General features: G+C 41.8%; 1 protein-coding gene across 1 annotated transcript in view; it reads right to left on the bottom strand.

Annotated features, from left to right (window-relative positions):
• The window catches only part of PPP1R17 (protein phosphatase 1 regulatory subunit 17), a 191,722-nt gene that overhangs the window by 119,100 nt on the left and 45,131 nt on the right, over positions 1–27,491 (bottom strand). Inside the window, exons 3-4 of the mRNA XM_085606632.1 lie at positions 22,225–22,374; positions 10,982–11,143 (exon numbers count right to left, since the gene is read on the bottom strand). Coding sequence (XP_085462758.1) covers positions 10,982–11,143; positions 22,225–22,374 — 312 coding nt within the window. The remainder of the gene's footprint in view (positions 1–10,981; positions 11,144–22,224; positions 22,375–27,491) is intronic.

Consider the following 27,491-nt stretch of genomic DNA (forward strand, 5'->3'; position numbering starts at 1 on the left):
GCTTCCACCCTCTGCATCATGCCCTGGAGGACCCCTTCCACTGTCCCCCGCAGCCCTCTGCCACATGCACCTCGGACATTGATGAGGACCCGCACAGCTCGCGTGGCCCATCTGACTGCACCTCAAGTCACCGTCCTGTGGCGGCGTGCCTGTGCCAGCCGCAGTGCATTCGGGGCCACTGACTCTGTGCTGGTCAGGTCCGGGACACCTTCTTCTGCTATATTGGATGGGCTCTGAGGCAATGGCCTTGGGGTCATCAACGCCATGTGTCTGTGGCCCTGCGCTGTCCGCTGCCTCTGGCCTCAACTGCGGCCTACCATGGCTCACACATCAAATCGAGTCCTGACCGGCCTGGACGTCGCATCACCCCAGGAGGCACATGCCACTATCGCCAGGGCCAAGTCCAACTTCCAACTGCCAGTGTCGAAACGGTCATACTGGCAGACTGACGGAGCTGCTCGCACCTGTCATGGATGCCATCTTTGTCTGATCCCCTGCTCAGCACTCCAGGTGCCACTAGCTCAGTGCACCATGAATCATCGTCCATTACTGTTTTGGTTATGTGCTGTGGAAAGCTCACACAGCAATGTCACCTCAGGCAGTGTGGGAGACCTGGGACAGGATGCAGGTGTGACACCCCCCACTGCAGCTGCATCTGGAATGTCCAGAAGCGACACAATCCTAGACATTTTCTTCACACAGGCGCGCTCGGCTCTGGGGCCCTAACCTCAGCGCACTGAAACTCGGTGACACTTCTGTTTGTATGTTGGGAGACCTCTGTACTTGCTCCGGCTTCCTCCATGTTGCTCAGCAGTAGACTCCGTTATGCAGGGGTTTTCTGTTTCCGATGCACTGGTGTCCACTGTTCAAGTTGATGCCAGCACCAAGCCCCCCATGCGGGCTTGCTTATACTCACCCCACACCCATCCAGCACAGGAGTCACTGTACATGTGGCGATGCCAATAAAGGGGCTGGGCGGACATGCTGAGTGGGCATTTCAACATGATCTCTGCGTGTGTCCCTGTGGTCTTCTTGTATGCATGAGAGCTCAGGGCCCTAGGACATTACATTGTGCTGTGTACAGTGGACGCAGACATGTCACCGCAGGCAGCTGGTCAGAGCTTGGACATGTAGCTTTGTTGTCACCCACTCAATTCATAAGGGGAGTGGACATGGGCCGTCGTACGCATAGCCAACGTTGGTGTGTGACTGATATGTGCGTGCCCCTGGGCATTGTTCTGTACTGGGATTGTGCATCTGCATGTGTCTCTATGGCAGTGTGGGTCTCCTTTGTGGGGTGTAGGTGGTCACTGAAGGGTAATAGACACCCACAAATGTGATCTAGTTTGCCTTCCATGGGTTCGGACCACACCAGCTCCTGTTCTGCCACCTCCTTTTGGCGTTCTGACACCTGGCATTGGGGTGCCATGTGTGGGTCGGTGAAGTGTTGTGAGCTTGCCGTACTTGCGGGTGCATCATGCTGAGTGATCTGTTGCAGGGGCTGGGTTCTCCACTAAGTAGCTTGTCTGCCCTGTTTGTGGTGGTGGGTTGCGTGGGATGTCCATGGGCTGTTGTAGGGCATCGGTGTCGAAGGTGTGGTGGTCGTCTCCGGCATCACTGATGGGTTGTTCGGTCTGACCTACTGGAGGTGTTGTTTGTCCCTCTGCAATTGGAAGGGGAGATGCATGTTGACATTTATGTTTGCGCATTGTTCTTGTAGACATGCAGACTGTGTGACAATGTACATTGTGATTGTTTGGGCGGTGCTGGCAATTTGAGGGGGGACAGTGGACATTTGAACTACATGACTGATGTGAGGTTGTACCCGTACATATGCATCTCACAGTTCCCTGCTCTGTCACATGTGATTGGCCTGTTTCTGCACATGGACTGACACAGTTGTGTCCCCTGTTCTGCAGTGTCGGTGTTGCACTTTTTGCAAAATTGTCAAGGGATGTGCTGGGATTGCTGTGTGCTGCAATGTGCCACTGTGATGGGGGACATGACCCTGGGTAATTATGGGTGTGCAGTGTGCTACACATCGTTGTGCATGTGTGCCGTTGTGCCCATCACCCCCTTCCTCCAGTCCCTGTTAATTCCTCGCCCTGTTGTTGTTATGCCAGGTCCTCTTGAGCTGTGTCCGTACTCCCACCTCCTTGCACCGTCTCCACACTGATGACTGGCCTACATTTCCTCCAGCTACTCCTGTAGCGCAGGACTCCCACCTCCTGTCACCATTGCTGCCTTTTTGTTGGCAGCAGCTTTGGGCCTGGTTTAGGTTTTCTCATCATGACTGCGCCTCTTGGCCTCCTCCATTGGCCTCCTCGATACTCCGGCTGCATTCAAGCAAGGTGGTCTGATTGTGGGCCAGTTGCTGGTTGTGTTCTGTCACCGCGGACTGCACCCATCTTCCTCTCCCTTTTCTCCTTGGCCTTCCCCAAGCCCGTTGTTCCTTGCTGGTGGTCTGTGGGGCTTCTGGGGTTTGCGTTGGCCTCTGCGCTCGCTCATGGTGCATCCATGTTGCTACGCACTTGGGATTGTTTCTGGTGCGTTGTTTTTGTAGCTTTTATAGTGCATTTTTCCACCAGACGCGTGGGATCTGCAGGCCTGCCACCGGTTTTCGTAGCTTTTTGTATCACGATTGGCCTCATCACAGCTTTTTCTGCGTTCGTGTTTTGCATTTTTGCGGCGTGGGTTGATTTTAACACGGTCAGTTGACATGTTATCTGGGGAATATCGCATTGTGCTGCAGTGTTGAGGATGCTTCATTAACACGGCGTAATTTTCCTGCGATAGACTGCGATGTTGAAGGTTGCGTTAAGTAACTCTTGCAATGGTTATCACACGTTTTCGAGAATATGTCCCAAAGTGTACAGTTAAAATCACCCACCCAGACTATGCACAATGGGAAAAATCTTGCCGCACCTTTATCAATTTACACTTTAAGGGTGTTAATAACCCCACAGTTTTGTGGGTCAAAAATATTGTAGTACCAATTAATCAATAATAGTGTGGCATCAATCAGGTGAGAGATCAGGATAAGCTGGTACCAAGGAGAGTCTGTTATATTCTCTATCTTTAGTGACTCATATTGGACGGAAATGAAAGTCACTAAGCCTCCCTTTGCCCTCTCTGCAGGTGATTGTGTTGTCTGGACATTAAATGAACAACATCCGTCAATAGTGACATCATCCCTGCTCCAGGTTTCCTGGGCACAGATAATATCAAACGTCTTCACATATTGTACCCAAGCCTTATTTGATAGTTTTGAGGAAATGCCCTCAATATTCCATTAGATGAGTCTGAGTGGGCGGGTAATATGATTCCTAACCATTAAAACTTCCCCAGCAGGGGTATCGGCTGTTCTCATGATCTAATATAAAAGGGAACACAGCTGTACTATTTACTTTGTTAGGGGCAATCTCTGGGGCATTGTTTAAACTAACATTATTCCCTGATCTTCTCAAATTTGATGTTAGTCAATCTATGTCTCAAGACTGCTTAGAGCCTCAAAACGATTTGGGTGGAACCAGGGGGAGGCTGGGGGTGCGGGTTCGCCCATGCACATCTGTTGTCGTCCACTGTGTGCCATTGTGGTCTAGGTGGCTAAAAAAAAAAAAAAAAAAGGGTAGAATGGAAATTCCCCTCTCATTAATCTATTCCAGCATTTATTGCTAAAACCATGAGGACAGGGCCATTGCGCATATATGGATATCATTAGAAAAGCGCAAATGCATTTCGGGGCATATGCGTGGCCCAGCAATGATGAGGAGTTCAGAGCTTGTGTGAGTATTAACTCTGAGAAAACATGGGGAAATGTGAATTCTGAATTCTGGATGCAGTGGATGTCCTCAGCACAGTCAGCGGCCTCCAGACATATGACTAGTGGCCTTCCAATCATGTATCGGCCCTTTCAGCCCTGTCCCACTCAACAGGGGGCAGGGTATATGCCAAATGCAATGGGTGCCAATTCTTGGGCACGTTGGAGCTTTCACAAAGGCTTATGCTCCAGAAACCCATGCAAGTGCAAACATGTGTGTTCAAAATGTGAGATATACTCCATTATCAGTGTTCCACACTGGCCAGTCCCTCTGAACAGGGGAGGGCATCCAGAGGGAGAGGACATTTATATCCTGCTGGGGCAAAGGGCTCCTAAACCAGATAAGGTGGAGAGTTTTCTACCATGGCTAGTGATTTATCCAGACAAGGAGACAGCCATGAACATGGAGTGGGAATTTAAAGAAGGCTTTAGGGTTGGTTACTCGAGCCATGTGGGACTTAGGTGGTCTGACAACTTATGGTCAGTCAAGACAGCTCCGGAGGTAGTGGTAGCAAAATTGCAGAAGGAAGTTGAGGAAGGGAGAATTGTGGGCCCATTCTCTGACTGGCCATTGACAGATTTGATCATATCTCTTCTGGGGGTGGTGCCTAAGAAGGTGGAAGGGGCGTTCAGGATGATACACCAGTTGTCATGACGAGATGGAGCCTCCGTGAATGATTTCATTACCACAGAAAGAAACAAAAGTAGTGTATGCTTCTGTTGATGATGCCATCAGGTTGGTGATGCTGTGTGGATAGGGGGCATAGCTTACAAAGTGTGAGATCAAGCCTGCTTTTCAGTAGGCATGGGTGGAGCTTGCGGTGTTCCACTATGTGAAACTCCACAAAGTGACCAAAAACTCTGCTGCGCTTAGTGGAGTTCCACAAGCAGCGGAGTGATTTGATTTGATTTTGAAATTTGCAAAGCACAAACAAATACCCAGAGTCATCTTGGCGTTGTGGTAACAAGGATAAAAGAACAAACCATGATTGTTAATTAATAAATAGCATGTTTTCAGAGACTTCCGAAAAACTCAAGAGGGAAGGTGCCAATTTTATTTCTAAGGGAAGCTTGCTCCAATTCTAAGGGGTGCAAACCACCAAGCTCCTGCCTCCCCAGGAGGAAAGCTTGAAGGGAGGCACAACAGGTTTCTTCCTGACCTGGATCAGAGTGTATCTTTTTATCTTTTCTTTTAAAAAGGCAGGGCCACATCCTTGAAGGGCTTTGTAAGTGGTATACAGGGATTTAAATACTATTCTGTTTTTTAACAGGTAGCCAGTGTAGGCTCCGTAGAGTTTGAGAGACCAAATGAAATTTGGACATTTTCATAATCAACTTGGCCACAAAGTTTTGCAACATCTGAAGTTTTTTTCAGAGTTTTTTCAGCAGATTCTGATAGAAGCCGTTGCAGTAGTCTAATCCTGCCATTACGAGTGCCAATGCAACTGTCTTCAGCAGGTTGGATGACAGAAACTGGGCAACTTTCCTAATGACACAGAGCATGTAAAAGGAGGTGGAGATTACCTTATTTGCTTGATCTTTAAAGGTAAGTCTATTGTCAATTAGGATTCCTAGGTTTTTTACCTTTTCCACTGGTGCAGGCAACTGACTTAGGTCTACTGGCCACCAGCATGGATTCCAGAAAGGGGTATTCTTACCAAAAAGGATGACTTCCATTTTTGAGGAGCTGAGCCTAAGGAAGTTATTGTCCATCGAAGAAACTCACCACCTTCATACAATGTCAGAAGATGTTGTTTAGACCTGGACCATTGCTAGATAGCGAGCCAACAATCTGGGTGTCATCTGCGTATGAGACCAGCGATAACCCAAAAGATTTCCCAAGAGCCGCTAAGGGAGTTACATAGATATTCAAGAGTGTAGGACTTAACGATGATCCCTGGGGAACACAGCAGGGAAAAGAAAATGATTGAGAAGTGTGTTCTTCCATGATCATTGTTTGCACTCGCTCAGGAGTGTGTTAGGTTGCACCATTCGCGCTGATTTTTAGCCCGGGGTGTTTGTCCAGTGCTGGAAAATCAGAACGCATGGCTCCATGTGCAGAGCAAGAGGGTGCTGCTTCTTACTGCAGCTTGAGTAGATGTTCTACTCGAGTGGCAGCTTCCTCAACGCAAATTAAAGGTTTCTCAACATGAGCAGTAGCGGCTATCCGAGACCACTCATGATGAGAAATCTCACTGGGAGGTGGCCTGGAGTAAGATTTTCCTTGCTCACGCTCACCAACTTAACGTTGGCAAGTGTGAGCGAGGAAAAAACTCTGCACTCTCTGATCAGAGCGGAATTTCACGCCCAGGCCTACTTTTCAACTGTTACCCAGACACCCAGAGGACTTTCTGTTGCTGGGCATGCAATTTGGAGGGGCCATTTATGTGGCTAGGGCGTTGCCCATGGGCTGTGCCATTTCGTGTGCTTTGTCTGAGGCATGGGTAGTCATAAACATTTGCCCAGGGGCCTCAAAGTAAGGCCTGTGGTGTGACCGGGAGCCGCACTGTGGCTGTAAGGGGTCCTGGGTGGGGCAGGGACTGTGTAAAGAGGTCTTAAAAAAATAGTAAATGGGAAAGCATTCATTTGCAGGTTATCTAAGGTTAAGTGGTGAGGGACACCACAGTAGTTACTTCATTTAACATGCAAATAAATGCTTGTCCATTTATTTAGCATTTATTCTGAATATTAGTGCTCAGCAAGTACACAGCAGCTCGTGCTACTGTTCAGTAGGGGGGCGCATGTAAAGGTCAAGAGGGCCACAAGTGGCGCCCGGGCCGTGCTTTGAGTATTACTGGTCTGAGGCTTTCATCACCTTTTTGCAGTGGGTGTTTAGTAGGCATAGTGGGCACCGAGAGGTGGCCCACTACTTGTATGATTGTTTTGTTTGTAGGTCGAAAGGAGTCAGATGATTGTCAGAGGGTTCTGAGACAGTTCGAGTTGTTTGCGGTGGACCTGTGAGTTCTGCTGGCTCCGGTAAAGACAGAAGGCTCTAGTTGGATGTTGACATTTTTGGGAATTGAACTGGCCATGGAAGTACTGGTGGCAAGTTTGCCTCAAGCAAAAGTTCAGGAGATTCAACAATGTTTGAAAGAGGTGATCAGTGAATGGAGACTAGAGTTAAGGAGGGTGCAGAAGTTGTTGGGTTTTTTGAATTTCACATGCAGAGACGTGGGGGGAGGATGGACATTTTGCAGACGTTTGGGCATGGGTATGTCGGGGTGGTTTTTCCCCACCACAGGGTTTGGATTTCTATGGCAGTAAGAGCTGATCTATGTGTGTGGAAGACTTTTTTGGATGACTTCAATGGAGTGTTGATGTTTCTGGAGGAGAACACGGTTTGGCAGGTGCACATTTTTTCTGGTGCGGCAGGATCACATGCTTTGGTCTTTTTTGGGACGTTTGGTGGCATGCGGAGAGGTGACTGACACACTTGTTGCAGCAAGGTTGGAACATAGCCTTTTTTAAATTCTTTCCATTGTTGGTGGAATTGATGGTGCGGAGGACAGTGATATTTAATGTGGAATATATGGCAATGGTTGACCTGGTGAACAGACAAGGGGCATGAGATCTGAGAGTTCTGAGATTGTTGATATGATTTAGGCTTGGCTGTTTGTGGTTGAACATTATTTTCGAGCCTAAACATGTGCCAGGTGTGAACAATGATTTAGCAGATTCCTTATCTCATTTGCAGTGGCACCGATTCTGCAAATTGGCACCAGGAGCAGAGGATAGCATGACGCCATTACCTGAAGACATAGGGGCGTGAGAGTGATTGAACTGGTAGAAGTCTTTAGCAGAATCTACCAGAAGTAGCTCTCATCTGGCATTGAGTAAATTTGAGAATTTTGAGGGATAACCACACAGGCCAATGAGATAGGACCACAGTGACCGGGAAGGAAGAGTAATGCACTTTGTTCTGTCTTTAATTAACAGTGGTTTATCGCCCGCTATCATAGCGGGCAAGTTGGTAGGTGTTTCTTTTTATGGAAAATTGGACACTTTGTGCATAATGTTTACCATGACTAAGGTGATCAATAACTTCACTGTGGGGGGTCATAATTTTCGTAAGTAATGAGATCCTCTGCAATAGGCCAATAGAAGGCAGCTAGTCTTTCTTTCCAATTAAATTGGGTAAAGTTCGTCATTCTGAGCATCTGATTATGAACAGAGGAAGGGAAATTTTTAAACAAGTTGCTACTAGAACTGCTTCTATTTTGTGACCTGTCAAGACAGGCATAACATACATGTGGTGCTTTAGACTCAACTGGATGTTACTTCCCCTTACAGTAACTGAATGCAAAAAAACATGTTTTTCAAGATTTGTCCCTGTTGCCAAGTGTTACATATAAAACAATCCCCCAAAATAAAGTTATTAATATTAACTGTTGCACTGCCATTTATGCACACTTGTAAATCGTCAAAACATGTTTCACTCATGATTATCAGTACCCCAGTCAGTAAAACACATTCAGTCTTCATCTCGAATTTGCTAGGGGATCTACCCAATACAGGCAGAGAAGTGACTGTCACTATGGCCCCTGCATCCACGTGGCAGATGGTTTCTGGTGGTAGAACCAGCAGAGGCTCTGCCATCAAAAATCCTGCAGTCCAATTTTCTCTAAATGTTGATATGCAAGAAAACATACTGACAAAGTGTTTCAAGCCCTTCTTTCCAGGAAAGAACAAGTTGAATATATTTGTTTTAGATTGTATGCTGCTGTCATTTGCATGGGTCCTAAGAAAGTTGAAAGATTTCCTTGGTTTAGCCTTCACCTTCTGATATAAAGGAGACTCAAAATGTCCCGGGATTTATATATTTTTAGCATCAATTTATCAAGCACTTTGCAGAGCTAGAAAGTGATATGACTTGTGTGTTAAAGAAGGAAAACATGAAGAAACCAGAAAAGGCTTCTTGTACGCTCAAACACATGTTTACTAAGATGTTACCATAATACAAAATTCAGTGAGAGCAAAGGGACTAGTTTTGCTAGAAAAGCATGATGACAATGGACAAGAACACCCTATCTCTTATTTGTCTCATATCCTAGCAGAATGAAACTAATTAGTTGAGCACCAGAGAACTGCTTGAAACTTGAGCTGATCATTAGAATTTGAAGAGTTTTCTAAAGTTTCCACGCAGAAATAGTTGCCAAGCTAGATGGTATTTTTTCCTTGCATAGTATTATTTTACTATTATTTATACTCCTAGTTCAAGTAATTTTATATCCAGTGCTCTATCTTGCCTTTATACAGTCATTATTTAGTGACAATACTTGCTTGTGATCAACATTTGATAGCTTCTGAAATTATGGGTGACTAGTTCATTAATTTTAGACAAAGTTAAGATGGTTCAAGAACAGATGGATCCAAGAGGACTAGAAAAGCTTAAAGTAATGGATCCTTTAGTTCATTGAAATGAATTTTATTTTAGCCAGAAAACTATCTGTATGTCAACCGAAATATGACTGCTAGATGTGACTGGAATGTGTCATGATTCAGTCATTTCTCATCAAAGAGGTTTAGTATGATGATCTTTAGTGGCCAACAGTTTAGTAGGAAGTTCAAGAAATTGTTCTTGCTTGTCCAGTTTGTTCTTAACATAAATCACTGCACTCTTTTAGATATTTTCAGACATTACCTGTGGCTTCAGAGCCTTGGCATACAATATCTAAATATTTTAAAATGGAAATTCTCCCCCCCCCCCAACTGTAGACACTTTTTATGTGATGGCTTATTTTTGACTTCATCCAAGTTACCAACAGCTGAAGAAATGGCCCAATGTTTTCTCACTGATATTTTTGAGCATCATTGACTGCCTCATACTTCATACTTTATATCTGATAAAGGTACTCAGTATCTTTATAATTTTTGGGGAGCTGTTATAAGGCATGTGGGGGTGAACAAGCTTTTTTTGTCTAGTTTCTATTCAATGTATAATTGACAGACAGAGCAAGGTAATCGATCATAAAGCAATATCTGCAATGCTACTGTAATACAACACATCCTATTTATTAGTGGCAGAGTTTCCTTATAATAATGTAAATCAGTGCAACCAGAGTTTCACCTTTCTTGTCTATGCAAGGTTTCCATCCTAAAGGTTTTCCAACATATCTGCATAAAGAACAGAGTAGTAGCAGGAAAAAACTGTAACAACCTAGAAGTATGCAAGGAGATCTCAGACAAATTGACAATTCTTCACTCTGTTCCTGTGAAACTGCTGCACGGTGTCTAGGGAGTAAAGAAAGTGCTGTGTACGTAGTTCTGCTGTGGACCTGACATTGTGCAAAATTGCTTCAAGTGGAAACTGTCAACTGGCACCTGAAGACCCTTTTCGTCATTTTTTTCTATAAGCTATGTTTTAACAAGACCATTTGCTGATACAAGTCATTACCTGTTTAAATGGACCAGATGCATCTAGAAACCTTTGTCTTTATACATCAGATTCCATCAGATAATGCTTCATATTATTGCCAGAAACAAATGCCCTAGTGACAGTGTCCCTAAAGTTACTGTATTTAGTAATTACTGACAACACATATGATTTTCTTCTTTTTTATTCTATTTTTACCAGTAAATTATTTTCTTTCTATCTAAAATGGTTACAAAATGTAACATTAATTTCTTAGATATAATATTTTATTGCTACTGGATTTGTACCACGTGTAAAAAAAATTCTGAGAAAGTACTTGCTGCTTGGAAAGTATCAATATTTAACAAATTACACAGGAACAGATCTGTTTACAGTTCACATCAAGACTGCAGCCTCTCTATCTGTGTACTCGCAATGTGCCTTCAGACTATGTACTGTATGATGATGTTTAATAAAAAATAAAACAAAAAAATGTAAAAAGACTGCAGCCTGTCTTCTCCACAATTTATCAATATATTTTCCTACTTGCCTGAAATGGAAATAATAGTAAAATTGATAACGTTGTCATGGTGTGGTCGATCAATTTAATATGTACTTGTGTCTGGGTCTTGTAAGAACCCTAAGTATGATAACCATTCAGGTTACGGTTTGGGAATATGTTCTTTGTTTAGGTTGCACATGTGCAAGCAATTTTAACACCCATGTGAACAATATATCTATATGGTAAGCAACACAGTGTGAGAGTTAATCATTTCAGTACAGTTAAATATGTACATTGGAATGTTTACCTTGCAATAAAGGTGCAATGTTTAAAGCTGGTGTATCTTTTCTTCTGGGTTTCCTCAGTTCTTGCTCTTTTTCTTGTAATGATTGTCCTACTTTCCCACTCAGTTGTTTTTCTTTCACATCAAATCTTTTCAACAATTGTTCTGACAAGTCTGAAAGGGCACCTTTACATGGAAAAATCAAAACCTCTAATGAATTTGAGCAAAATGGTAAGATTTGTATAATGCAGCTCTTCAATCATACAACAGACTTAAACAAAACGACATAGCTTACCAAGGAGCTGTAAGGAGTTATTTTACTTATGTTCAATGTTTATTGTACAGGTGTTGGTATATTTGTTACTTGTAAGCAAGCTCTTGCAAAACAGAAAGTTGTGACATAAGCATTAATTCAATGACATAGTCAATGTGTTCTGAAGTGGTTTTACAAAGACATGTGACACATTACAAATCATTTATGAAGAGGTGCTGGAGTATAACAGTAATCCATATGTTCAGCTATTTTCTACTGTACTGTGTACAGGAATCACATAGTCAATGTGTTATGAAGTGGTTTTACAAAGACATGTGACACATTACAAAGCATTTATAAAAATTGAATAAAAAACTTGCAAGTAAAACGTAAGGAATTCATACATTAGGAAAAACATTCTTTGAACCTCTTTCAATGCATGCATAGTGACAAAAGAAATGTCTGTACATTGCCAATATGTTATTTACAGAAAAATATATTGTGAATTATTTTCATGTACTATTCGGACTGTCTTAATAGCAGGGCCACTGGAATTATGCAAATGTGCGGCTGCTGCAATTTTTGCATGGTTATAGATCTACCACATTTGCCACATCATTTATCATCCGCTGCATAATGTGCAAATTAAAAAAAAATGTGTTTCTAACTCAAACAGTTCAAACGTTACTAAAAATGCAGCAACACATGTCGCGCAGTGGAAAGCTCTATAGCAAAGCTGCACTGGTCACCTTTCTGTTGTCTATTGCTACATGTGGGTGTTAAACGGATACTAGTGAGGTGCAACTAATACCCAGACAGTGTTACCAGGTTAAAAAATGATGAAATAATGAAGTGATACTTTAAAAAATGTGACTCATTATGCCTCATATTTGGCAATTTTCTTGCCACATAATTTACTCAACACTGTCACATAATTTGACCCTCTCCTCCCACATAATTCCAGTGGCCCTGGTTAATAGGTATTATCAGTGCTGACTTCCTTATGCAAGAAGTGTAAAAGTAATGTGGGGGGATTTGTGCAAACACAAAAAGTTTATGGTTTCTTCTCAAATACCAATCCCAGACAGTTTGTTTCTTTAGCTAACTAATTTAGGGCTCGATTCGCAAAGATAAACTTACACTTTTGTGTAACTTTAGTACTTTTTGATATTCACAAAGGTAAACATAGAACAAAAATCTAACTTTACTACTTTTCGGTATTCACAAAGGTAAACTTAAACCAAAAGTCTATTCTAAGGGGTAAGTTACTACTAGTAAACTTAGACTTTTGCTCAAAGTTTATTTTTGTGAATACCAAAAAGTAGTAAGGTTAGACTTTTGGTCTACGTTTTCCTTTGTGAATACCCAAAAGTTTTAAAGTTAGACTTTTGGGGCCAGATGTACGACCCACTAATTTGTGACTCGCAAATTGCATTGCATTAGCGACTCGCAATTTGTGACTCGCAAATTGGGATGTACAACAGTGTCTCAGACACTGTTTGCGATTCCCAATGGGGTAGCAAATTGCATGCCTAATGAATATCAATGAGGCTGTCGCAATTTGCGATCCAATTGGGAATGGCTAGCACTCACAGGAATGGTGGCCTGCTGTGGTCAGCAGACCACCATGTCTGGGACTACTATTTAAATAAAGCAGTTTTTTTTAAATGCAGCCTGTTTTCCTTTAAGGAAAATGGGATGCTTTTAAAAAAGAAAAATTAAACTATTCAGTTTCATTTTTTAAAGGGCAGGCAGTGGTCTTGAAGGGCAGGCAGTGGTACTTGAAGTAAGTGGTAAACTGCAAGTGTTTTGCGGCCGCAAATGCGGTCACAAAACAATTGTATACATGGCATGGTGACTCGCTATTAGGAGGGGATACCCCTTCTAAATAGCGGTAGTCACAAATGCTATTTTGTGAGTCTGTGACTCGCAAAATAGCATTTGTACATGCCATTACCCTTCTTTGCAGTCGCAAACGGGAGTAAGTCCCATTTGCAGCTGCAAAAAAGGGTCGTACATCTGGCCCTTGGTCTAAGTTTACCTTTGTAAATACCGAAAGGTTGTAAAGTTAGACTTTTGGTATAAGGTTACCTTTGTGAATAATGAAAAGCAATACATTTACACAAAAGTGTTAGTTTACCTCTGTGAATCGGGCCCTGCATTTTTAATACATTTCATTTACAGAAAGCAAACTTTTAGATCATGTTTAGTGTTGACAACTAACACTTTACAAATTGAACTCGCATTTAGGCAGGCACTTCCTAAGCTTTTATCGGTCAGCAACTGTTCCTTGTGTAGGACGTAACTGAGGATCTGTCATCCCCATGTGCTAAAATACCTCAGGCTGGAATACTCTTAAATCGCCTGTGTTTCTTTGATCAACTCTTAGCTTAACCATTTAACTTGAAGTAGATAAAGGTGTCTAAGCCTACTTAAAAAATGTGGACTGAACAGCAAGTAAAGGCATATACACGTAGTGTTCCAGCTCTCCGCTTCCTAAGCACCTGTCAGTGGTATTCAGCTTTATTTTTTAATTTTTTTTTTGTCATAACAAATCAGTCATTCAGAAATACCCAATGCATTGACGGAAAGCAGGAAAGGGTGATTTGCTTCCAAATATTTTGGTTCTTTTCACAAGGTTTTTTCTATGGGTAGTTGTGTCTTTTTCTTGTCTAACGCTCTGATTACAAGATCAAGGCCTATTTCTGATCCCTATTAATTATGAGTTGTTTGATAATTATCACACCCTGACAGGTTTTCCCCGACAGATTCCAGCTGGCCAACCTGTTGAATTTTATTGAGGGAAGATACCTAACAGTTGGTTTAATAAATACCAAATTGCAAGTTATGTTTCATTCACAGTTTGAAAACTCAGATTGGAAATACTTCCCTGATAGTGTAAATAGCTCAGCCCGTGGTAATGATATTTACCAGGTGTGGCAAATACTTCACCCTATTCTTCCTAAATTGTAATGAGGGCCTTAGAAATGAATAATACCTAAACATTCAGGCCTTATTCACAAACAATTCTCAGTGTGTAGCTGTGTCTAACTCTTGACCTATTGTGTATCATGCAATAATATCCCATAGAGGTTAATTTACAAAATGACATATATACCACATTAGTGGTCACGATCACACCAATAAATTTTGGACCATACAATTAAAATTCAATTTGTATTGGCTCAAACTGAATGCACAAAAGACAGCATCAATTATGCATCATAAAAGTGCTTAAAAGAGTGCAAAGTGTACTCCTAGTGCTCGTGAAAAGCAAGGTCAAAGACGTAAAGTGAAACACAAAGAGAAAGTAAAACAATGACACTTTTGTGCACGAGTTATATCAGTCTATTATTAAATTATCATGAAACAATTGAAATCCATTTCTCTGCCAGTATATGTTGATGGCGTTTCGACCACTTTTAGTTTAAGGTCTTCGTCAGGACAAAGAATGCACCACAAATACGATTGCTGCCTGTAATGTTTCCAGGATGAAAGGTGGTCATCAGAATACCCAGAAGTGAAAAATGGTAATAAAAATTGCCCCACACCACACCATTTTAAAGTAATTCAAGGGAACCAGTTACACTCACAATTGGTCTCTGTATCATATAATCGCCTGGAGAGGGTAAAAATCAACAGAGGAAAATGTTAATTGGATAGCAGGAGTACCCAGGAAAAGTGAATTGAGGTGATAAAAGGGTTTAGAAACTCCCAAATAAAGCAGGGGAGCCGGCATGCAAAAGGACTATGTAACTGTGGTGATTGGGTACTGCAACCTTCAAATCAGCCAAAATTACAATTAAGGAACAAGCTGAAAAGGAAGCAGAACCAATAAATTCAGGGTCCAAGGGTGGTTTGTGGTACAAGCAGTAAAAAGGGGGAACAAAGTTCTACCTGTAAGGATGTGAATCCGACAATGGAGCATCTCGCTCAGCCGCGGGAGAATGCTCAGCTTTAGTTAAGGCGATCAGTTCATCTGTGCACGGTGTTGGAAAACTAAACTGTGTATCAGTGGTACTCAGGGGGGTACGTCGGCAAAGGGAGCGGCATCTATATGAGAGACGCATGGGAGAGAGAGCGCAGTGGTTCAACTGAATTGAATAGGTATTAGAGCGTAAAGGGACTCACAAGAGCACCGGGGGGAGAGGGTAAAAATGAATGAAAAATTAATCAAGGCTCCCAACAGGGGGCTACAAGGAGCACTTAAAGGGAGAACAACAAACCCAATTTAGTCGATTATAGAAGAGAATGGAAAGGGACAGGATAGTGACGCACCCCTTTTGATCTTTATACACGAGAAAGAGACAAAGAAGGAGAAGTCAGGCTTGTAACTAACCCAATATAAGGGCATAAAATCTAAATAAACATGCTAATGTAAGCCAATCCAATTCATATACATGAAAACACATTTATGTATTAAAAAAAACAACCTAATCAAGACCCATCCAACTAGACATCACTGGGCAGATGGCAGCAATATGATAGATGCATCAGTTGTAATGTAAGAATAACTGAAATGACTTACAAAATATTATAAATAAGAAGGTAACTTGTAAACAGGTGGGACAATGTAATTACAAACAGAAATCATGTAATAGTCATTTAGTGTCATTTATCTGGGGAATCCATAATAATAAACATACAACAATCTGTAGAGCAGATTATAGAGCAATCATACAATTCCATTCACCCAAAGAGTTAAGCCCTGTGTTGACAGAATCATACTTAGAGAGCCATCGTCATTCACATCTTGTGAGGAGATGTTCAAGGTTGCCCACTCATTTAGGGAGGGAAGGTTGGTCAATTGATTCCAAAATGAAATCATTCTCTGTATGTTTTAAGGTGGAGAAATGAGCAACCAAAGAGGCATTTTTAACCCCACATTTGATCCTACTCTGGTGTTAGATGATAAGAGTCTTTATCGTTTGTGTGGTTTGTTTTGCAGAGACAAGGTATGGCATAAATAACATTCATTGAGTGGTACTTTGTGAACTGTTTCAATGGATAGCTGGTATCATTATGTTTAAAAATCTTGGTATTAAAACTTTGGGGACACCCTGCATAATTCTGGCATTTAAAAGGGCCGGTAAAAGAAGGCAAGCCCCAGCTGATAGTGATTGATTGGTACGAAGGCATTTTGGAGACCATGTCATAGCGTGGACTGAATGATCACCCAAGTTCTGTCACATAAACCCCCAAGGCGGTTACTGATGTACAAAATTAAAGTGTTCCTTTCAGTAGGCTTTCTGTACAAGGTGGTAGACATTTTGCTGTCTCATATCATTAAGTAGAGAATAGAGAAAGAAATTGTAAATTGTCAGGATTAGCCTCAAAAGTAAAGGTGAGGTATATTTGCGTGGTGTTAAGCCAGTCAACAAAGAGAGTTAAGGAGTCAATGTCTCCCCACCAGACAAGAAGGATGTCATCGATAGAACATTTCCATAGCCAAATGTGACTATGAAAAGGGTTAGAGGGGCATAGAGAGGGTCAAAATTACAGTTTTTTTCAAGACTGTCCACATTCAATATAGCAAAATGTATAGAAAAGCAGGCCCCAATAGAAACACCTTTTTCTGTAAATAAAAAGTATCCTTATACAGAAAGCAGTTGCATGTAAGGGCAATCTCAAGGAGCTCCACAACAAAATCAGTAGGAACCAGTGCGGGTAAGGACCTTGTGTCCAATGGATTGTGGATGACTTCAATACCATCAAGTTGGGGGATGTTAGTATATAACTATTTAGTATCATGTCCTACCAACAAGTCAGAGTGCACACCAAAATCCATATCCTCTATTGTCTGATAAGGTCCATACTGTCCCTAATAAAGGAGGCTGTGAGAGGAACAAATTCTTGATCATGGTGACTATGTATTTGCCCAGCAGTTCTAGAACTGAACCACATTCCAAGCTAATTGGGCATCTGGATGGGTCTGTGGCATTTTTATGTATCTTTGGCATAACATAGATCACCGAAGTACGGGGCTAATTAATGTTAAAAAAGAGATACTCTTTCTTACTGAAAATGTCCATATCAAGAACCACTTTAGTTGCACTATGGATATGGGATTGGATGTCCAATAAAGAATCACATGTTAACTGACGATATTGGGTGAGGTTGGTTGGTTGTCTAGTAATCTCAGCGCTGTATATGGCATGGTGCATAATCAAGGCCCCACCACCATTATCTGCAGATTTGATAATCAGGTCATGATTATATTTTAAGTAAAACAAGGCTTGTTTCCCAAATAAGTTAAATTGTATGGAACATATTCGAACTTCTTGTTTTAATTGCATCACTTCCTGCAGGATTTCAGGTGGCATAGTGGAAGATGCTGGATGGAAGGTGGATTGTGTATGAAAAGGAGAAAGAGTTGTACCAACATTATTGGGGCAGTTGGCATAAAAATAACAATCTTAAGAACTTCAAAAGGGCTTTGTGTAGTCCAAAAAAAGTCAGTTGCAGGGACAAATGACAGCCATTTAAATAAACGATTTATTTTGTTGTCTTCCTGGGGTATGCAGCAGTTTGTTTCTCAGTCCCCTCACATAGCAGGCCATACCTTAGATATCTAATTTTCCAATTGCAAAGTCTCCATTTCTGAGGTCAAAACTTTGACCTGACCAATCCATCCCTTGATATATTTTCAATTGTCTTTCGACCATGGTCCTCGGGTCTGTAGGACACTCTCTGCTGTATCACATTATGATTGGGCTGATGTATCATCAGCTCAGTTTATTACCACCTTGAATCTGCATCCTCCTCTCTCGAGCTGTGATATGGAGGCAGATACAGGGGCAGTTAACTGCTGACTTGTCCAGGCAGCCAATTAAATGGCTCCCATTAAGGCCAAATCCCCTGAAAACCAACTGTCTGTCTCTTGGTTCATTGAGGAGCTCAAGGGGCCACAGATATTTTGTAAGAAATTGCAAAGAGTTTAGAGGCGCCATTATCCCCAGCTTGATAAATTCAGATATAAGATGGCCTTAACCAACTATCATAAAGCTATCAAAAAAGTGCAATCTGAATTTCTTACTGCTCAAATAGATAGATCAGACAATAAACCTGGCACGTTTTTTAAAATTGTGAAGACATTTACCTATCCAGATGCCCTGCTTCAGCCCCCGACACCCTCACTTAAACTCTGCTCTCAGCTCTCTGACATTTTTGATATTGAAATTAAAACTTTTGTTGACTCTTTGCCTCTGACGGCTAAGGTTCCACTAAAGGCTGATGGCCTTTTGGCCCAGCAGGTGGTGGGAAGGCCACCCAAGGGTCGATTGCTGCAAGACTTTGCTCCCATTTTATTGGAAGATTCTGTGCATGCTCTAAGATCCTGTACATCTGGGTCACTGGATGACCCCTGCCCCCTCACATTTTGATCTCTAATTGTGATGCTATTTACCCACTTCTAAACCAGCTCTTGAATCATAATTGCAGTCGGCCATAGTGCCTAGTGCCTGGATTCAAGCTAAGCTAATCCCATTATTAATGAAACCATTGGCTGATAAAATGATTCTTGCTAACTATCACCCTATCTCTTTGCTACTAGCCTTTGCCAAGATTTTGGAGAAACTCATTAATAAAAATCTTTCGGCTTGTATAGAGCATATTGATATATTTCACCCATCCCAGTCAGGCTTCTGCCCTGCTTCAGCACAGAGACCACTCTTGGAGGTAGCAGACACAATCAGGCTAGTGGTCGATCAGGGGAAACAGGTTGCTTCGGTTCTCTTGGATCTATCTGCAGCTTTTGATTTGGTCTCACACTACATTATTTGGCAGCATCTCAGTGCTGCAGGTGTGTAGATCTGCACTGGCGTGACTAAGTTGCTTTCAGATGGGGAGGTCTCAATCAGTGTTGATGGTCCCATATTCCTCTGAACCTAAGGCATTGGTTGTGTATATGGCCCCACTGGCTACGCTGATAGATTTGTTTGGTGTACATATTGCCTCATATCCTGATGATGCACAGCTACTTCTTACATTGGATCGCAAATCTCCCAATAATATTAGCAATTTTTTGACAGCTGTATTTCAGTGGATGCATAATAGCAGTCTCCAATGCAATGTTGGCAAGACTGAGATTTTGCTGTTCTGGTCCCCCACCCCGAACTGGGATAATGATCTGGTGCCACAGGATGTCCCAACTCCACCCCCTCGAGCAGTGGTAGCACACAATCTAGGGGTGAAGTTTGATAACTCTGTGTCTTTTGCACCTCAGGCGGCAAGGGTAATAAGGGCCTTGTTTGGCCTGTTAAAAATGCTGAAACAATTATTACATTTGCTCCCACTTAAGCAGCTAAATATTGTGGTACAGCCTTGATCACTTCTAGGTTGGGTTATGCCAACTTACTCTACTGAGGGTTGCCTGCCTATCTCCTTAGGAGACTAAAACTAGTGCAAAATGCTGCATTACGACTTTTGTTGCATCTTCCAGGAGAGCCTATATTCAGCCAACCTTGAAACATTGACATTGACTACCTGTAAAAGATTGTACCAGGTGCGAAGGCTTAGCTCTTACTCATAAAGCCTTCCATTGTAAGGGCCCTCAGTATCTGTCCAACAGATTCATTCCGTACCAACTGACGAGATATCTTTGATCCTCTAATTCTCTGTTGGTGGTCCCCCCTCAGTTAAAAAGTAAAAATGGGGCAGCAGTTCGTATTCTTACTTGGCTGCCAAGGAGTGAAATGCTCTTCCCCTACAACTATGGGCCACTGAGGACATTTTGCTTTTTAAAAAATTCTTCAAAACTTGCCTCTTTGAGCCTGCTTTCTCATTGCTTCTTCTACTGGTCTAGACTTCACTTTTAGCGCCGGGACACTCTTTGGCGTTGCTGTCGTGCTCTATAACTTTTTTAAATAATAAGACAAAATATGATAAGGCAAATTGAAAATTGGAATAGTGTCATTTTCATCATTGATACAATTGGCTGTAATTACCCTGTCCGGGTTAGCTACTGTGGGTAACCCCATTTGTAAAACTTGAGGCGGGTCTGTCACTCCCTGGATGATTGTATTGAAGATTGCCTCTCTCTCATCCTCTGCCATTTCAAAACGGGTTGGTGGTTGAGGGATCAGTTAAGATCAGTTGAAGTGCTTGTGCACTCTCAGGAATCAGAGTCGTCCGGTGGACTTTTGGAGGACTCAGAGAAAGTCACAGATTTCTGGTTTTTATGTCATCCCCAAGGTTGGAACTTATGGGGATTGGTATAGGTTGTGTAGAAATTATCACTAAGGTGGTGGTAGTTTTTACCGCATTTATTGGATCTACCTTCTTTTCAGCTTGATCTTTGATTGTAATTTCGGCTGATTCATTCTGTCATTGGAAGGTTGCAGTTCCTAATTACCACAGTTACGTCGCCCTTTCTCCACGCCGGCACCCTTGCTTTTTTCATGAGTTTCCTTGCCCTTTTATCATCTCAGCTTGTTTTTCCTGGGCACACTTGCTTTACAACAAATAACATTTTCCCCTGTTGGATTTTACCCTCCCCTGGCGATTATATGATACTGAGACAAATTGTTAGTGTAACTGTTTCTCTTCAATTACTTAATCATGATGTGGGGCAGTTTTTATTACCATTTTTCGTTTCTGGGTATTCTGATGACCACCTTTACTAATTCTGCCTTGCAGATCTTTTGGAATCATTACAGGCAGCAATCTTATTTGTAGTGCATTCTTTAACCTGGCGATGAGATAAAACTAAAAGGGGTCAAAATGCCGTTGACAAATACACGTGTTATTTATTTATTTATTTGAAAAGTTTTATAAAGTGCCAACATGACCCGGCAGGGTATCAGAGCGCTGTACATTGTTGCCCGCTGGTTCAGCTTGAGTGGGAAAGCATAATCAAAATGTACATATAAACAGAAGAACCATATTACAGACAAAGAAAAATAGACATAAACATCTTGAGCAATAGTTAGGTTGCAACGTAGGTCGGGTAGGTCAAAGTTGTGAGGTGATTTCAAATAGTATGTGAGGTTACAGTACTATTGTCTCAAGTGGCTATTCATGATCAGGCCTTTGACTAATGACCCAGAAAGGTAACAGAGCACTGTACAACATCGTCTGCTGGTTCATCTTGAGCAGGCAGAAAACCATTGAAAACTATGCAAAAACAAAGGAAAATGGAAATGGACATCAACACCTGGAACAGTAAGCAGATTGCATCATAGGTAGGGGAGGTCAAAGTTGTAGGGTCATTCCAAATAGTTTAAGAAGTTACAGTACTATTGTGTCCAGTGGTTATTCATGAGCGGGCGTTTGACTTATTTTCTAAAAGAGGAGGACAAAGGGATTGTTCTGATTTTTGGCGGGAGAGTGTTCCATATTCTCAGAGCAAGACCAGAGAAGGCGCGGTTGTAAGTTTGCTTCTTTTTTAACTTTGGGGGTTTCAGCAGTAGAGTCTTTGAACTTCTTAGTGCCTGATTCCCACCCAATAGTTCAAGTTTATTTGCCAGGTACATGGGCGTATTCTGATGCAGTGCATTGTGAGTCATGCAAGCTATCTTATACTTGATCCTTCCGTCAATGGAAAGCCACTTCAGTTGGAATAGATCAGGTGTGATGTGGTCACGCTTTCTTGAGCCGGTGATAAGTCTGGCAGTCGAGTTCAGAGTGGCTCTTGAAGGGGCCAGGTTAGTGTTGGGGAGTGCGTTATATTTTTCTTGTAAGACATATCTGACTGCAACCGATAATACTCAAGCTATAATCATTTGCTGAATGGACTCTATATAACATCTTGCTTATCTGCAAGAGGGGCACAGGTTTTATGGAGAAAGATTAAGTCTAAATAAAGTGCAATACATGAGTTCCTAAGCAAGACAGCTACTGCTCTCACTAACATGGCACATGCATATCTGTATACTGGGCTTGAACATACAGGTTTGGTAAATGCTTATACTGTTGTGACAGAATGTTTATCTGAGAGCACTGTTACACGGTAATCAAAAATCAAACAGATGCAGGTATGCAATTTCAGCCTGCAAGCAAGATTCTCATTATGTACCTGAAACAAAAGGTGATATGTGGATTGCAGGTGTATCTTTTCTCCTAGGTTTTTGAAGATCTTGGTCAATAGTCTGGGAAACTTGTAAAGCTTTACCATTTCGTTGTTTCTTCTGCATATCACAGCTTCCAATTAAATTTTCTGTAATATCTATTTGAAAAAAGGAAAAATAATGCTCATAGACTCATGGAATCTCTTAAAGCAATCTGCTTAAAACATATTGAACTAACATTCGAGCTGAACTATGGCATGCATTTTCATTTTCATATTTATAGAAAAATGCACGTTTTCAAAATAGTAATGTAACACATGATACACGTGAAATAGCAAGGTATACATTAATGGATAATATTTGTCAAGATCATAAGATTTCCATAATATACACATGAATACATAAACTGCCTTGCACCAATTGATTAAAAAGATTCATTAATACAAGGAGGGAATGATTTTGTCATAAAGTTGTCAATTTAAAACCTTCAACAATGCACTAGGAAAGCGATTTTTGTAGAATTGTAATCCCCCTATATGTTGCATGCAGGTAACACTTGGAAATCAATGCAGTCTAAACATACTTTAATGATACAACATAATTAGCCTTAAAACATATACATCATGCACAACTCATGCAGACAGTATGATCTAGGATCAATGATCAGTGTGTTTCATGTTTTTCATCTACAAATTCTCTCTCCTGATAGTTTGGTAATGAAGAGAAGCATTGTTGAGACCCCTTTCCTGAAAAGCAAAGTGATGCTATGAAGGACACAAGGAAGAAGTTAGAATATAATGAAAGGGCTTTACATCTGGAATATGAACTCACAAATGTGTAATGTAACCTTAATACTCTATATTTAATTTACTTAACACCATGCTATTTTGGCTTGTTCAAAAATAAGATGGGACATATATGCAGGTTGGACAATTATTGTTCCAACTAAGTGGTAAATAGCCACATTTTTAAAGCTTTGCAGAACTTCAGGATGCTTTGTTTGCTTTACAGAAAAAGAGGGAGGGCGTAGTAGAGAGACTAAACTCCAGTATACTGACACCACTAAAGCTACTCAACTGTTTGTTGATGCCTGTTCCACCAACTGAGAGGTTCATGCAGATGTTAAGCAAGACACTGTGCATCACTCATGCTATAAACCATAACCCAGAACAGGCCTTATTCTCATTCCTGAGTGAATACTGCAACACTTCTCATCTGACCACTGGATGCCCACCTGTGTTAAGCTATATATGTAGGTTGGTTTCTAGCATCATCCCACCCTGGTCTCTGGCTCCATCGGATGACAAAGCAATCATGAAAGGCAACAAAACAGTCTGTGACAGTGTTTACCATTGAGCTTGAGTATTCAATATCAATGCAGGATAAGTATTAAGCAAGAACAGACATTCAGGGAGCAAATGTAGGCTTATGCATGCAATATATACATCACCTGTGGCTGCTATCTCATATCAGGGAAAACTCTAATCAATGCCTGCAGAGATAAAGAAAGCCTTACAAGGAATGTATCATCCTTCAATGGAGTCTCAGATAAAGAACAACCAAGATGAACAAAGAAGATCTCACCTCTTGTGGCCAGAGAGACCTGTTGGTCACCCCATCCTCTCCTTGGGGTTCTACAGAGATAGCATATGAACCTTACTTCCTGCCCGCAGTGACTCCCTCTGAGAGGCCTTATTCCCGTGGCCATGGTGACTATTCAAGGGTTTGTGGTACCGCAAGCCCTTACTTTCGATCAGGAGTCATTCACTCAATATGACTCCTGATCAATCTAGCCAGACTTGACACGACTTGAAAACTAACTCAGTGCCTTCCAAGAAATAATGACACCATGTTATTTAAGTAAACTTTAGTTAGACCCAAGCAGCTGATTTATTAATGTGCTGTGGAGTGGTTTATTTTTTATATTGTGCTGCTTCCTTCTATAATTTATTGAGTGATATAATGCTGCACGTTTGGCTTTAGCCAGTTTCACACCCATACAGTGTTGACGCATGGGGACCAAACAGACATCACTGCTCCCTGTGCAATCCTTTGTATGATGTTACACATATTCGTGATCAGGAACAGAAAAGATTTTGATTTGATTTATGAATATATAGAGCGCACGATTGCCCATGGGCGTCTTGGCGCTGGGTAGATGCAGAGAATACCAGGGATCTGTCAAGACTAAGATCTAACCGGAGGTAAACAGCCAGGTTTTTACCTCTTTCCTGAATGAAAGTATAGATGGGCTATTTTTGATTGCGATTGGGAGAAGGTTCCAAGCCTTAGCTGCATGTAGCAGAAAGCTTCTCCCCCCCCACCTGCCATGTTTGTATTTTGACACCTGAATCAATTTTGCTTGCCAGATCGTAGACTCCTGGATGGCTTATACAATTTTAAATGAGTTTTTAAGAACTGAGAGCCCATCCCATGAAGGGCTTTATAGGCCAAACACACAGACTAAAATGTTATTCTTTTGTCCATTGGAGGCCAGTGAAGGGATCTTAATCTGTGTGCAATCAGCTCAGACCTGGGAATGTCCAACACCAACCTCGCTGCTGCGTTTTGCAGGCGTTGCAGTTTTGCTAAGTGCTGAACCTGTATCCCAGCATACAGAGCGTTCCCATGGTCTAGCCTTGATAAGGCCAGAGCTGTTACCACCGTTTTACGAGAATCCAGGAGGATAAATGGCAGGAGCTTCCTTATCATTTTCAGGATGTATCAAATGGTGGATGCCAGTTTGTTTGACTGAGCATCAAATGACAGTTTGTTGTCCAGTATCACACCCACATTTTTCACTTTGTTGACTGGGGATGGGCAGTCGCCTAAACTATCTGGCCACCACTCTGGGGACCAAATATTCATATCTGTCCCTAACAGCATGACTTCGCTTTTATCTTCATTTAACTTTAAGCAATTACTCTGCATCCATTGATTAACTTGCATCATGCAGTTTTAAAAAATGTCTGCCTTCTCTTTGGTATTATTTGCGATTGATACCACTATTTGGGTGTATTCAGCATAAGAGACAGGTAGGAACCCACAATTCCTTATAATTGCTGCTAAAGGTGCAACATACAAATTAAAAAGAGTGGGACTTAAGGAAGAACCTTGGGGTACACCACACGGAGAGTTGAATGGTTTTGATTTTGCCTCTCCCAGCTCTACTGTGAACGTTCTGTTAGACAAATAGGATGCTAACAGCGTTCGTGCCGTCATATGAATTCCTGCTTCAGCTAGACGGATCAGGAGTGTATCATGGTTTATCATGTCGAAGGCCACCGAGAGATCCAAAAGGATCAAGGCGGCCTTTCCTCCGGTATACAGTACACTCCTGAGTTCCTCTACTGCCGTGAGCAGGGCTGTTTCCGTTCCATGTCCTTCTCGAAAACCGAATTGCGAGTGGTCTAAGGCATTAACCTCTGAGAGGAATAGGGCTAGTTGTTTATTCAATAGTTTCTCCAGAACTTTTGCGGCAAATGGAATTCTTGCAATAGGTCTGTAGTTCCCGGGTTCCTGTGGGTCTAGATTTGGTTTCTTTAGTAGTGGCAGCACTGAGGTGGCTTTCCATGCATCTGGGAAGCAGCCCGATTTTATTATTTGTAAAAATAGCCTTCCTAATTGCTCACTCAACAACTCAGGAAATAGATGCATCGCCTTCCGTGGACAAGGGTCTGTTAGACCACCGGACTTAGTAGTCCTAACTACCTGAAGAATCTGTTCCACTTAAGGTGGCGAAAAGTGAAACGAGGGATTCTGCTTTAGTGAGAACGTTTCCTCTTTAAGTTCTGTGTTTGACCGTGTACCTAGAAATTTAAATGTCTTCAAACAGACCTGATCTGGCAACAGACTATGGCTCTGATAAGAAAATACATCACAGGAGCTATTAAGGAGTTTATATTGCACCACAAAATATGGATTCATTAAATTGTTATCACGCACAGAATGTTTAGCCATAAATTGCGGGTCTGTCTCTTCAACTGCACCTCTGTTGTCATCACGTATGAAACACTTCCCAATAGGATCAAAACTAAAACAACATCGTTCCAAACACACACACTACACGTGTAGCATGCTACTCATGTGGGTAAACCCTTAAGCATCCCATATGGGGTAGCAAGTGCTATACAATTATTGCCATAAAATAACAAATCGCAGTGTCAGGCTACTTGATTATTTCATTTTGAATGTCGAACCAATTTGAAAAAATATGCACAGTCGATAAAATGTGTACTAGTGGAATGGATTTAGAGTGTTCTCTTGAAGGTGCATAAAGAAATGTAAGAGCTTCACTGTGTGCCCCTAAAATCGCTATTGTCCATTCTCCATAGCAACAGTTGCATTAGTCTCGTGAGTAACAAGAAGTTGAATGTGTGCTTCATTAGCAAAGTAATGAATAATTCATATAATTCGACCTTAAAATGGGTTCACACGGGGGGGCGTTTTTCGTTGACTCATATCAGTGATGGAGTAAATGGTAGGCCTGGGCGGTCAATTCCGTTCCGCTCGCAGAATTAGCGGATTTTGGGTAATTTTGCGTTCCGCGGAGAACGCGAAATTGCCCCAAATTCTGCTTTCCGCGACTTTGCGAAATTTTTTGCTTGTTCGCGTTCTCAAAATGCGTGTTCGCGAGATATTTCTCCCCGAGCACGCAAACAGCGATTGTGAACAGGAAAAAAGCATCGCGAACAAGCAATTCCGCGTGTTCGCGGAGATTTTTTACCGTTTCGCGGAGATTTGCGTAACGCGATTACGCAAATTCCGCACACCCCTAGTAAATGGCCGATGATGCAAACTATAATTCCTACAGTCTTCCAAGGGTGAGGTGGCTTTATTTTATTGCACTGTGCTAATGTTTTAATGTGCTGCGTACTACACTGACAAATGATATTATTTTGTGTTACTTTGAACACATGTTGAGCATTTGTCTCTTTAAATTTGATTTTCTTGAAACCATATGCCCTCTGATACCTTGTTATATGTCATTATAAGCAGTGTGTTCAGGGGGGTGTAACCTTCAATGATGCAGCAGATGCAGTGGCACCAGGGCTTGGTGATGCGAGGTGTCCATTTCCCCCCCAATTATGGCTGTTTATTACAACCCAGTGGTGGAAGGATGACATTTTTTTTGCTTGCATTAGGGCCAATGAAACCCGTGCTACACGACTGGTGTTGCAAAAGGCATGTAGAACATGAATTTGCAGCTTTACCTTTTTGATGAAGTTATAATTTATCTCACTAGAAGCATATCCAGTGCTTCATCCTGAAAACT

This window comes from Triturus cristatus, chromosome 5_2 (assembly GCF_964204655.1).
Source record: "Triturus cristatus chromosome 5_2, aTriCri1.1, whole genome shotgun sequence".
NCBI lineage: Eukaryota > Metazoa > Chordata > Amphibia > Caudata > Salamandridae > Triturus > Triturus cristatus.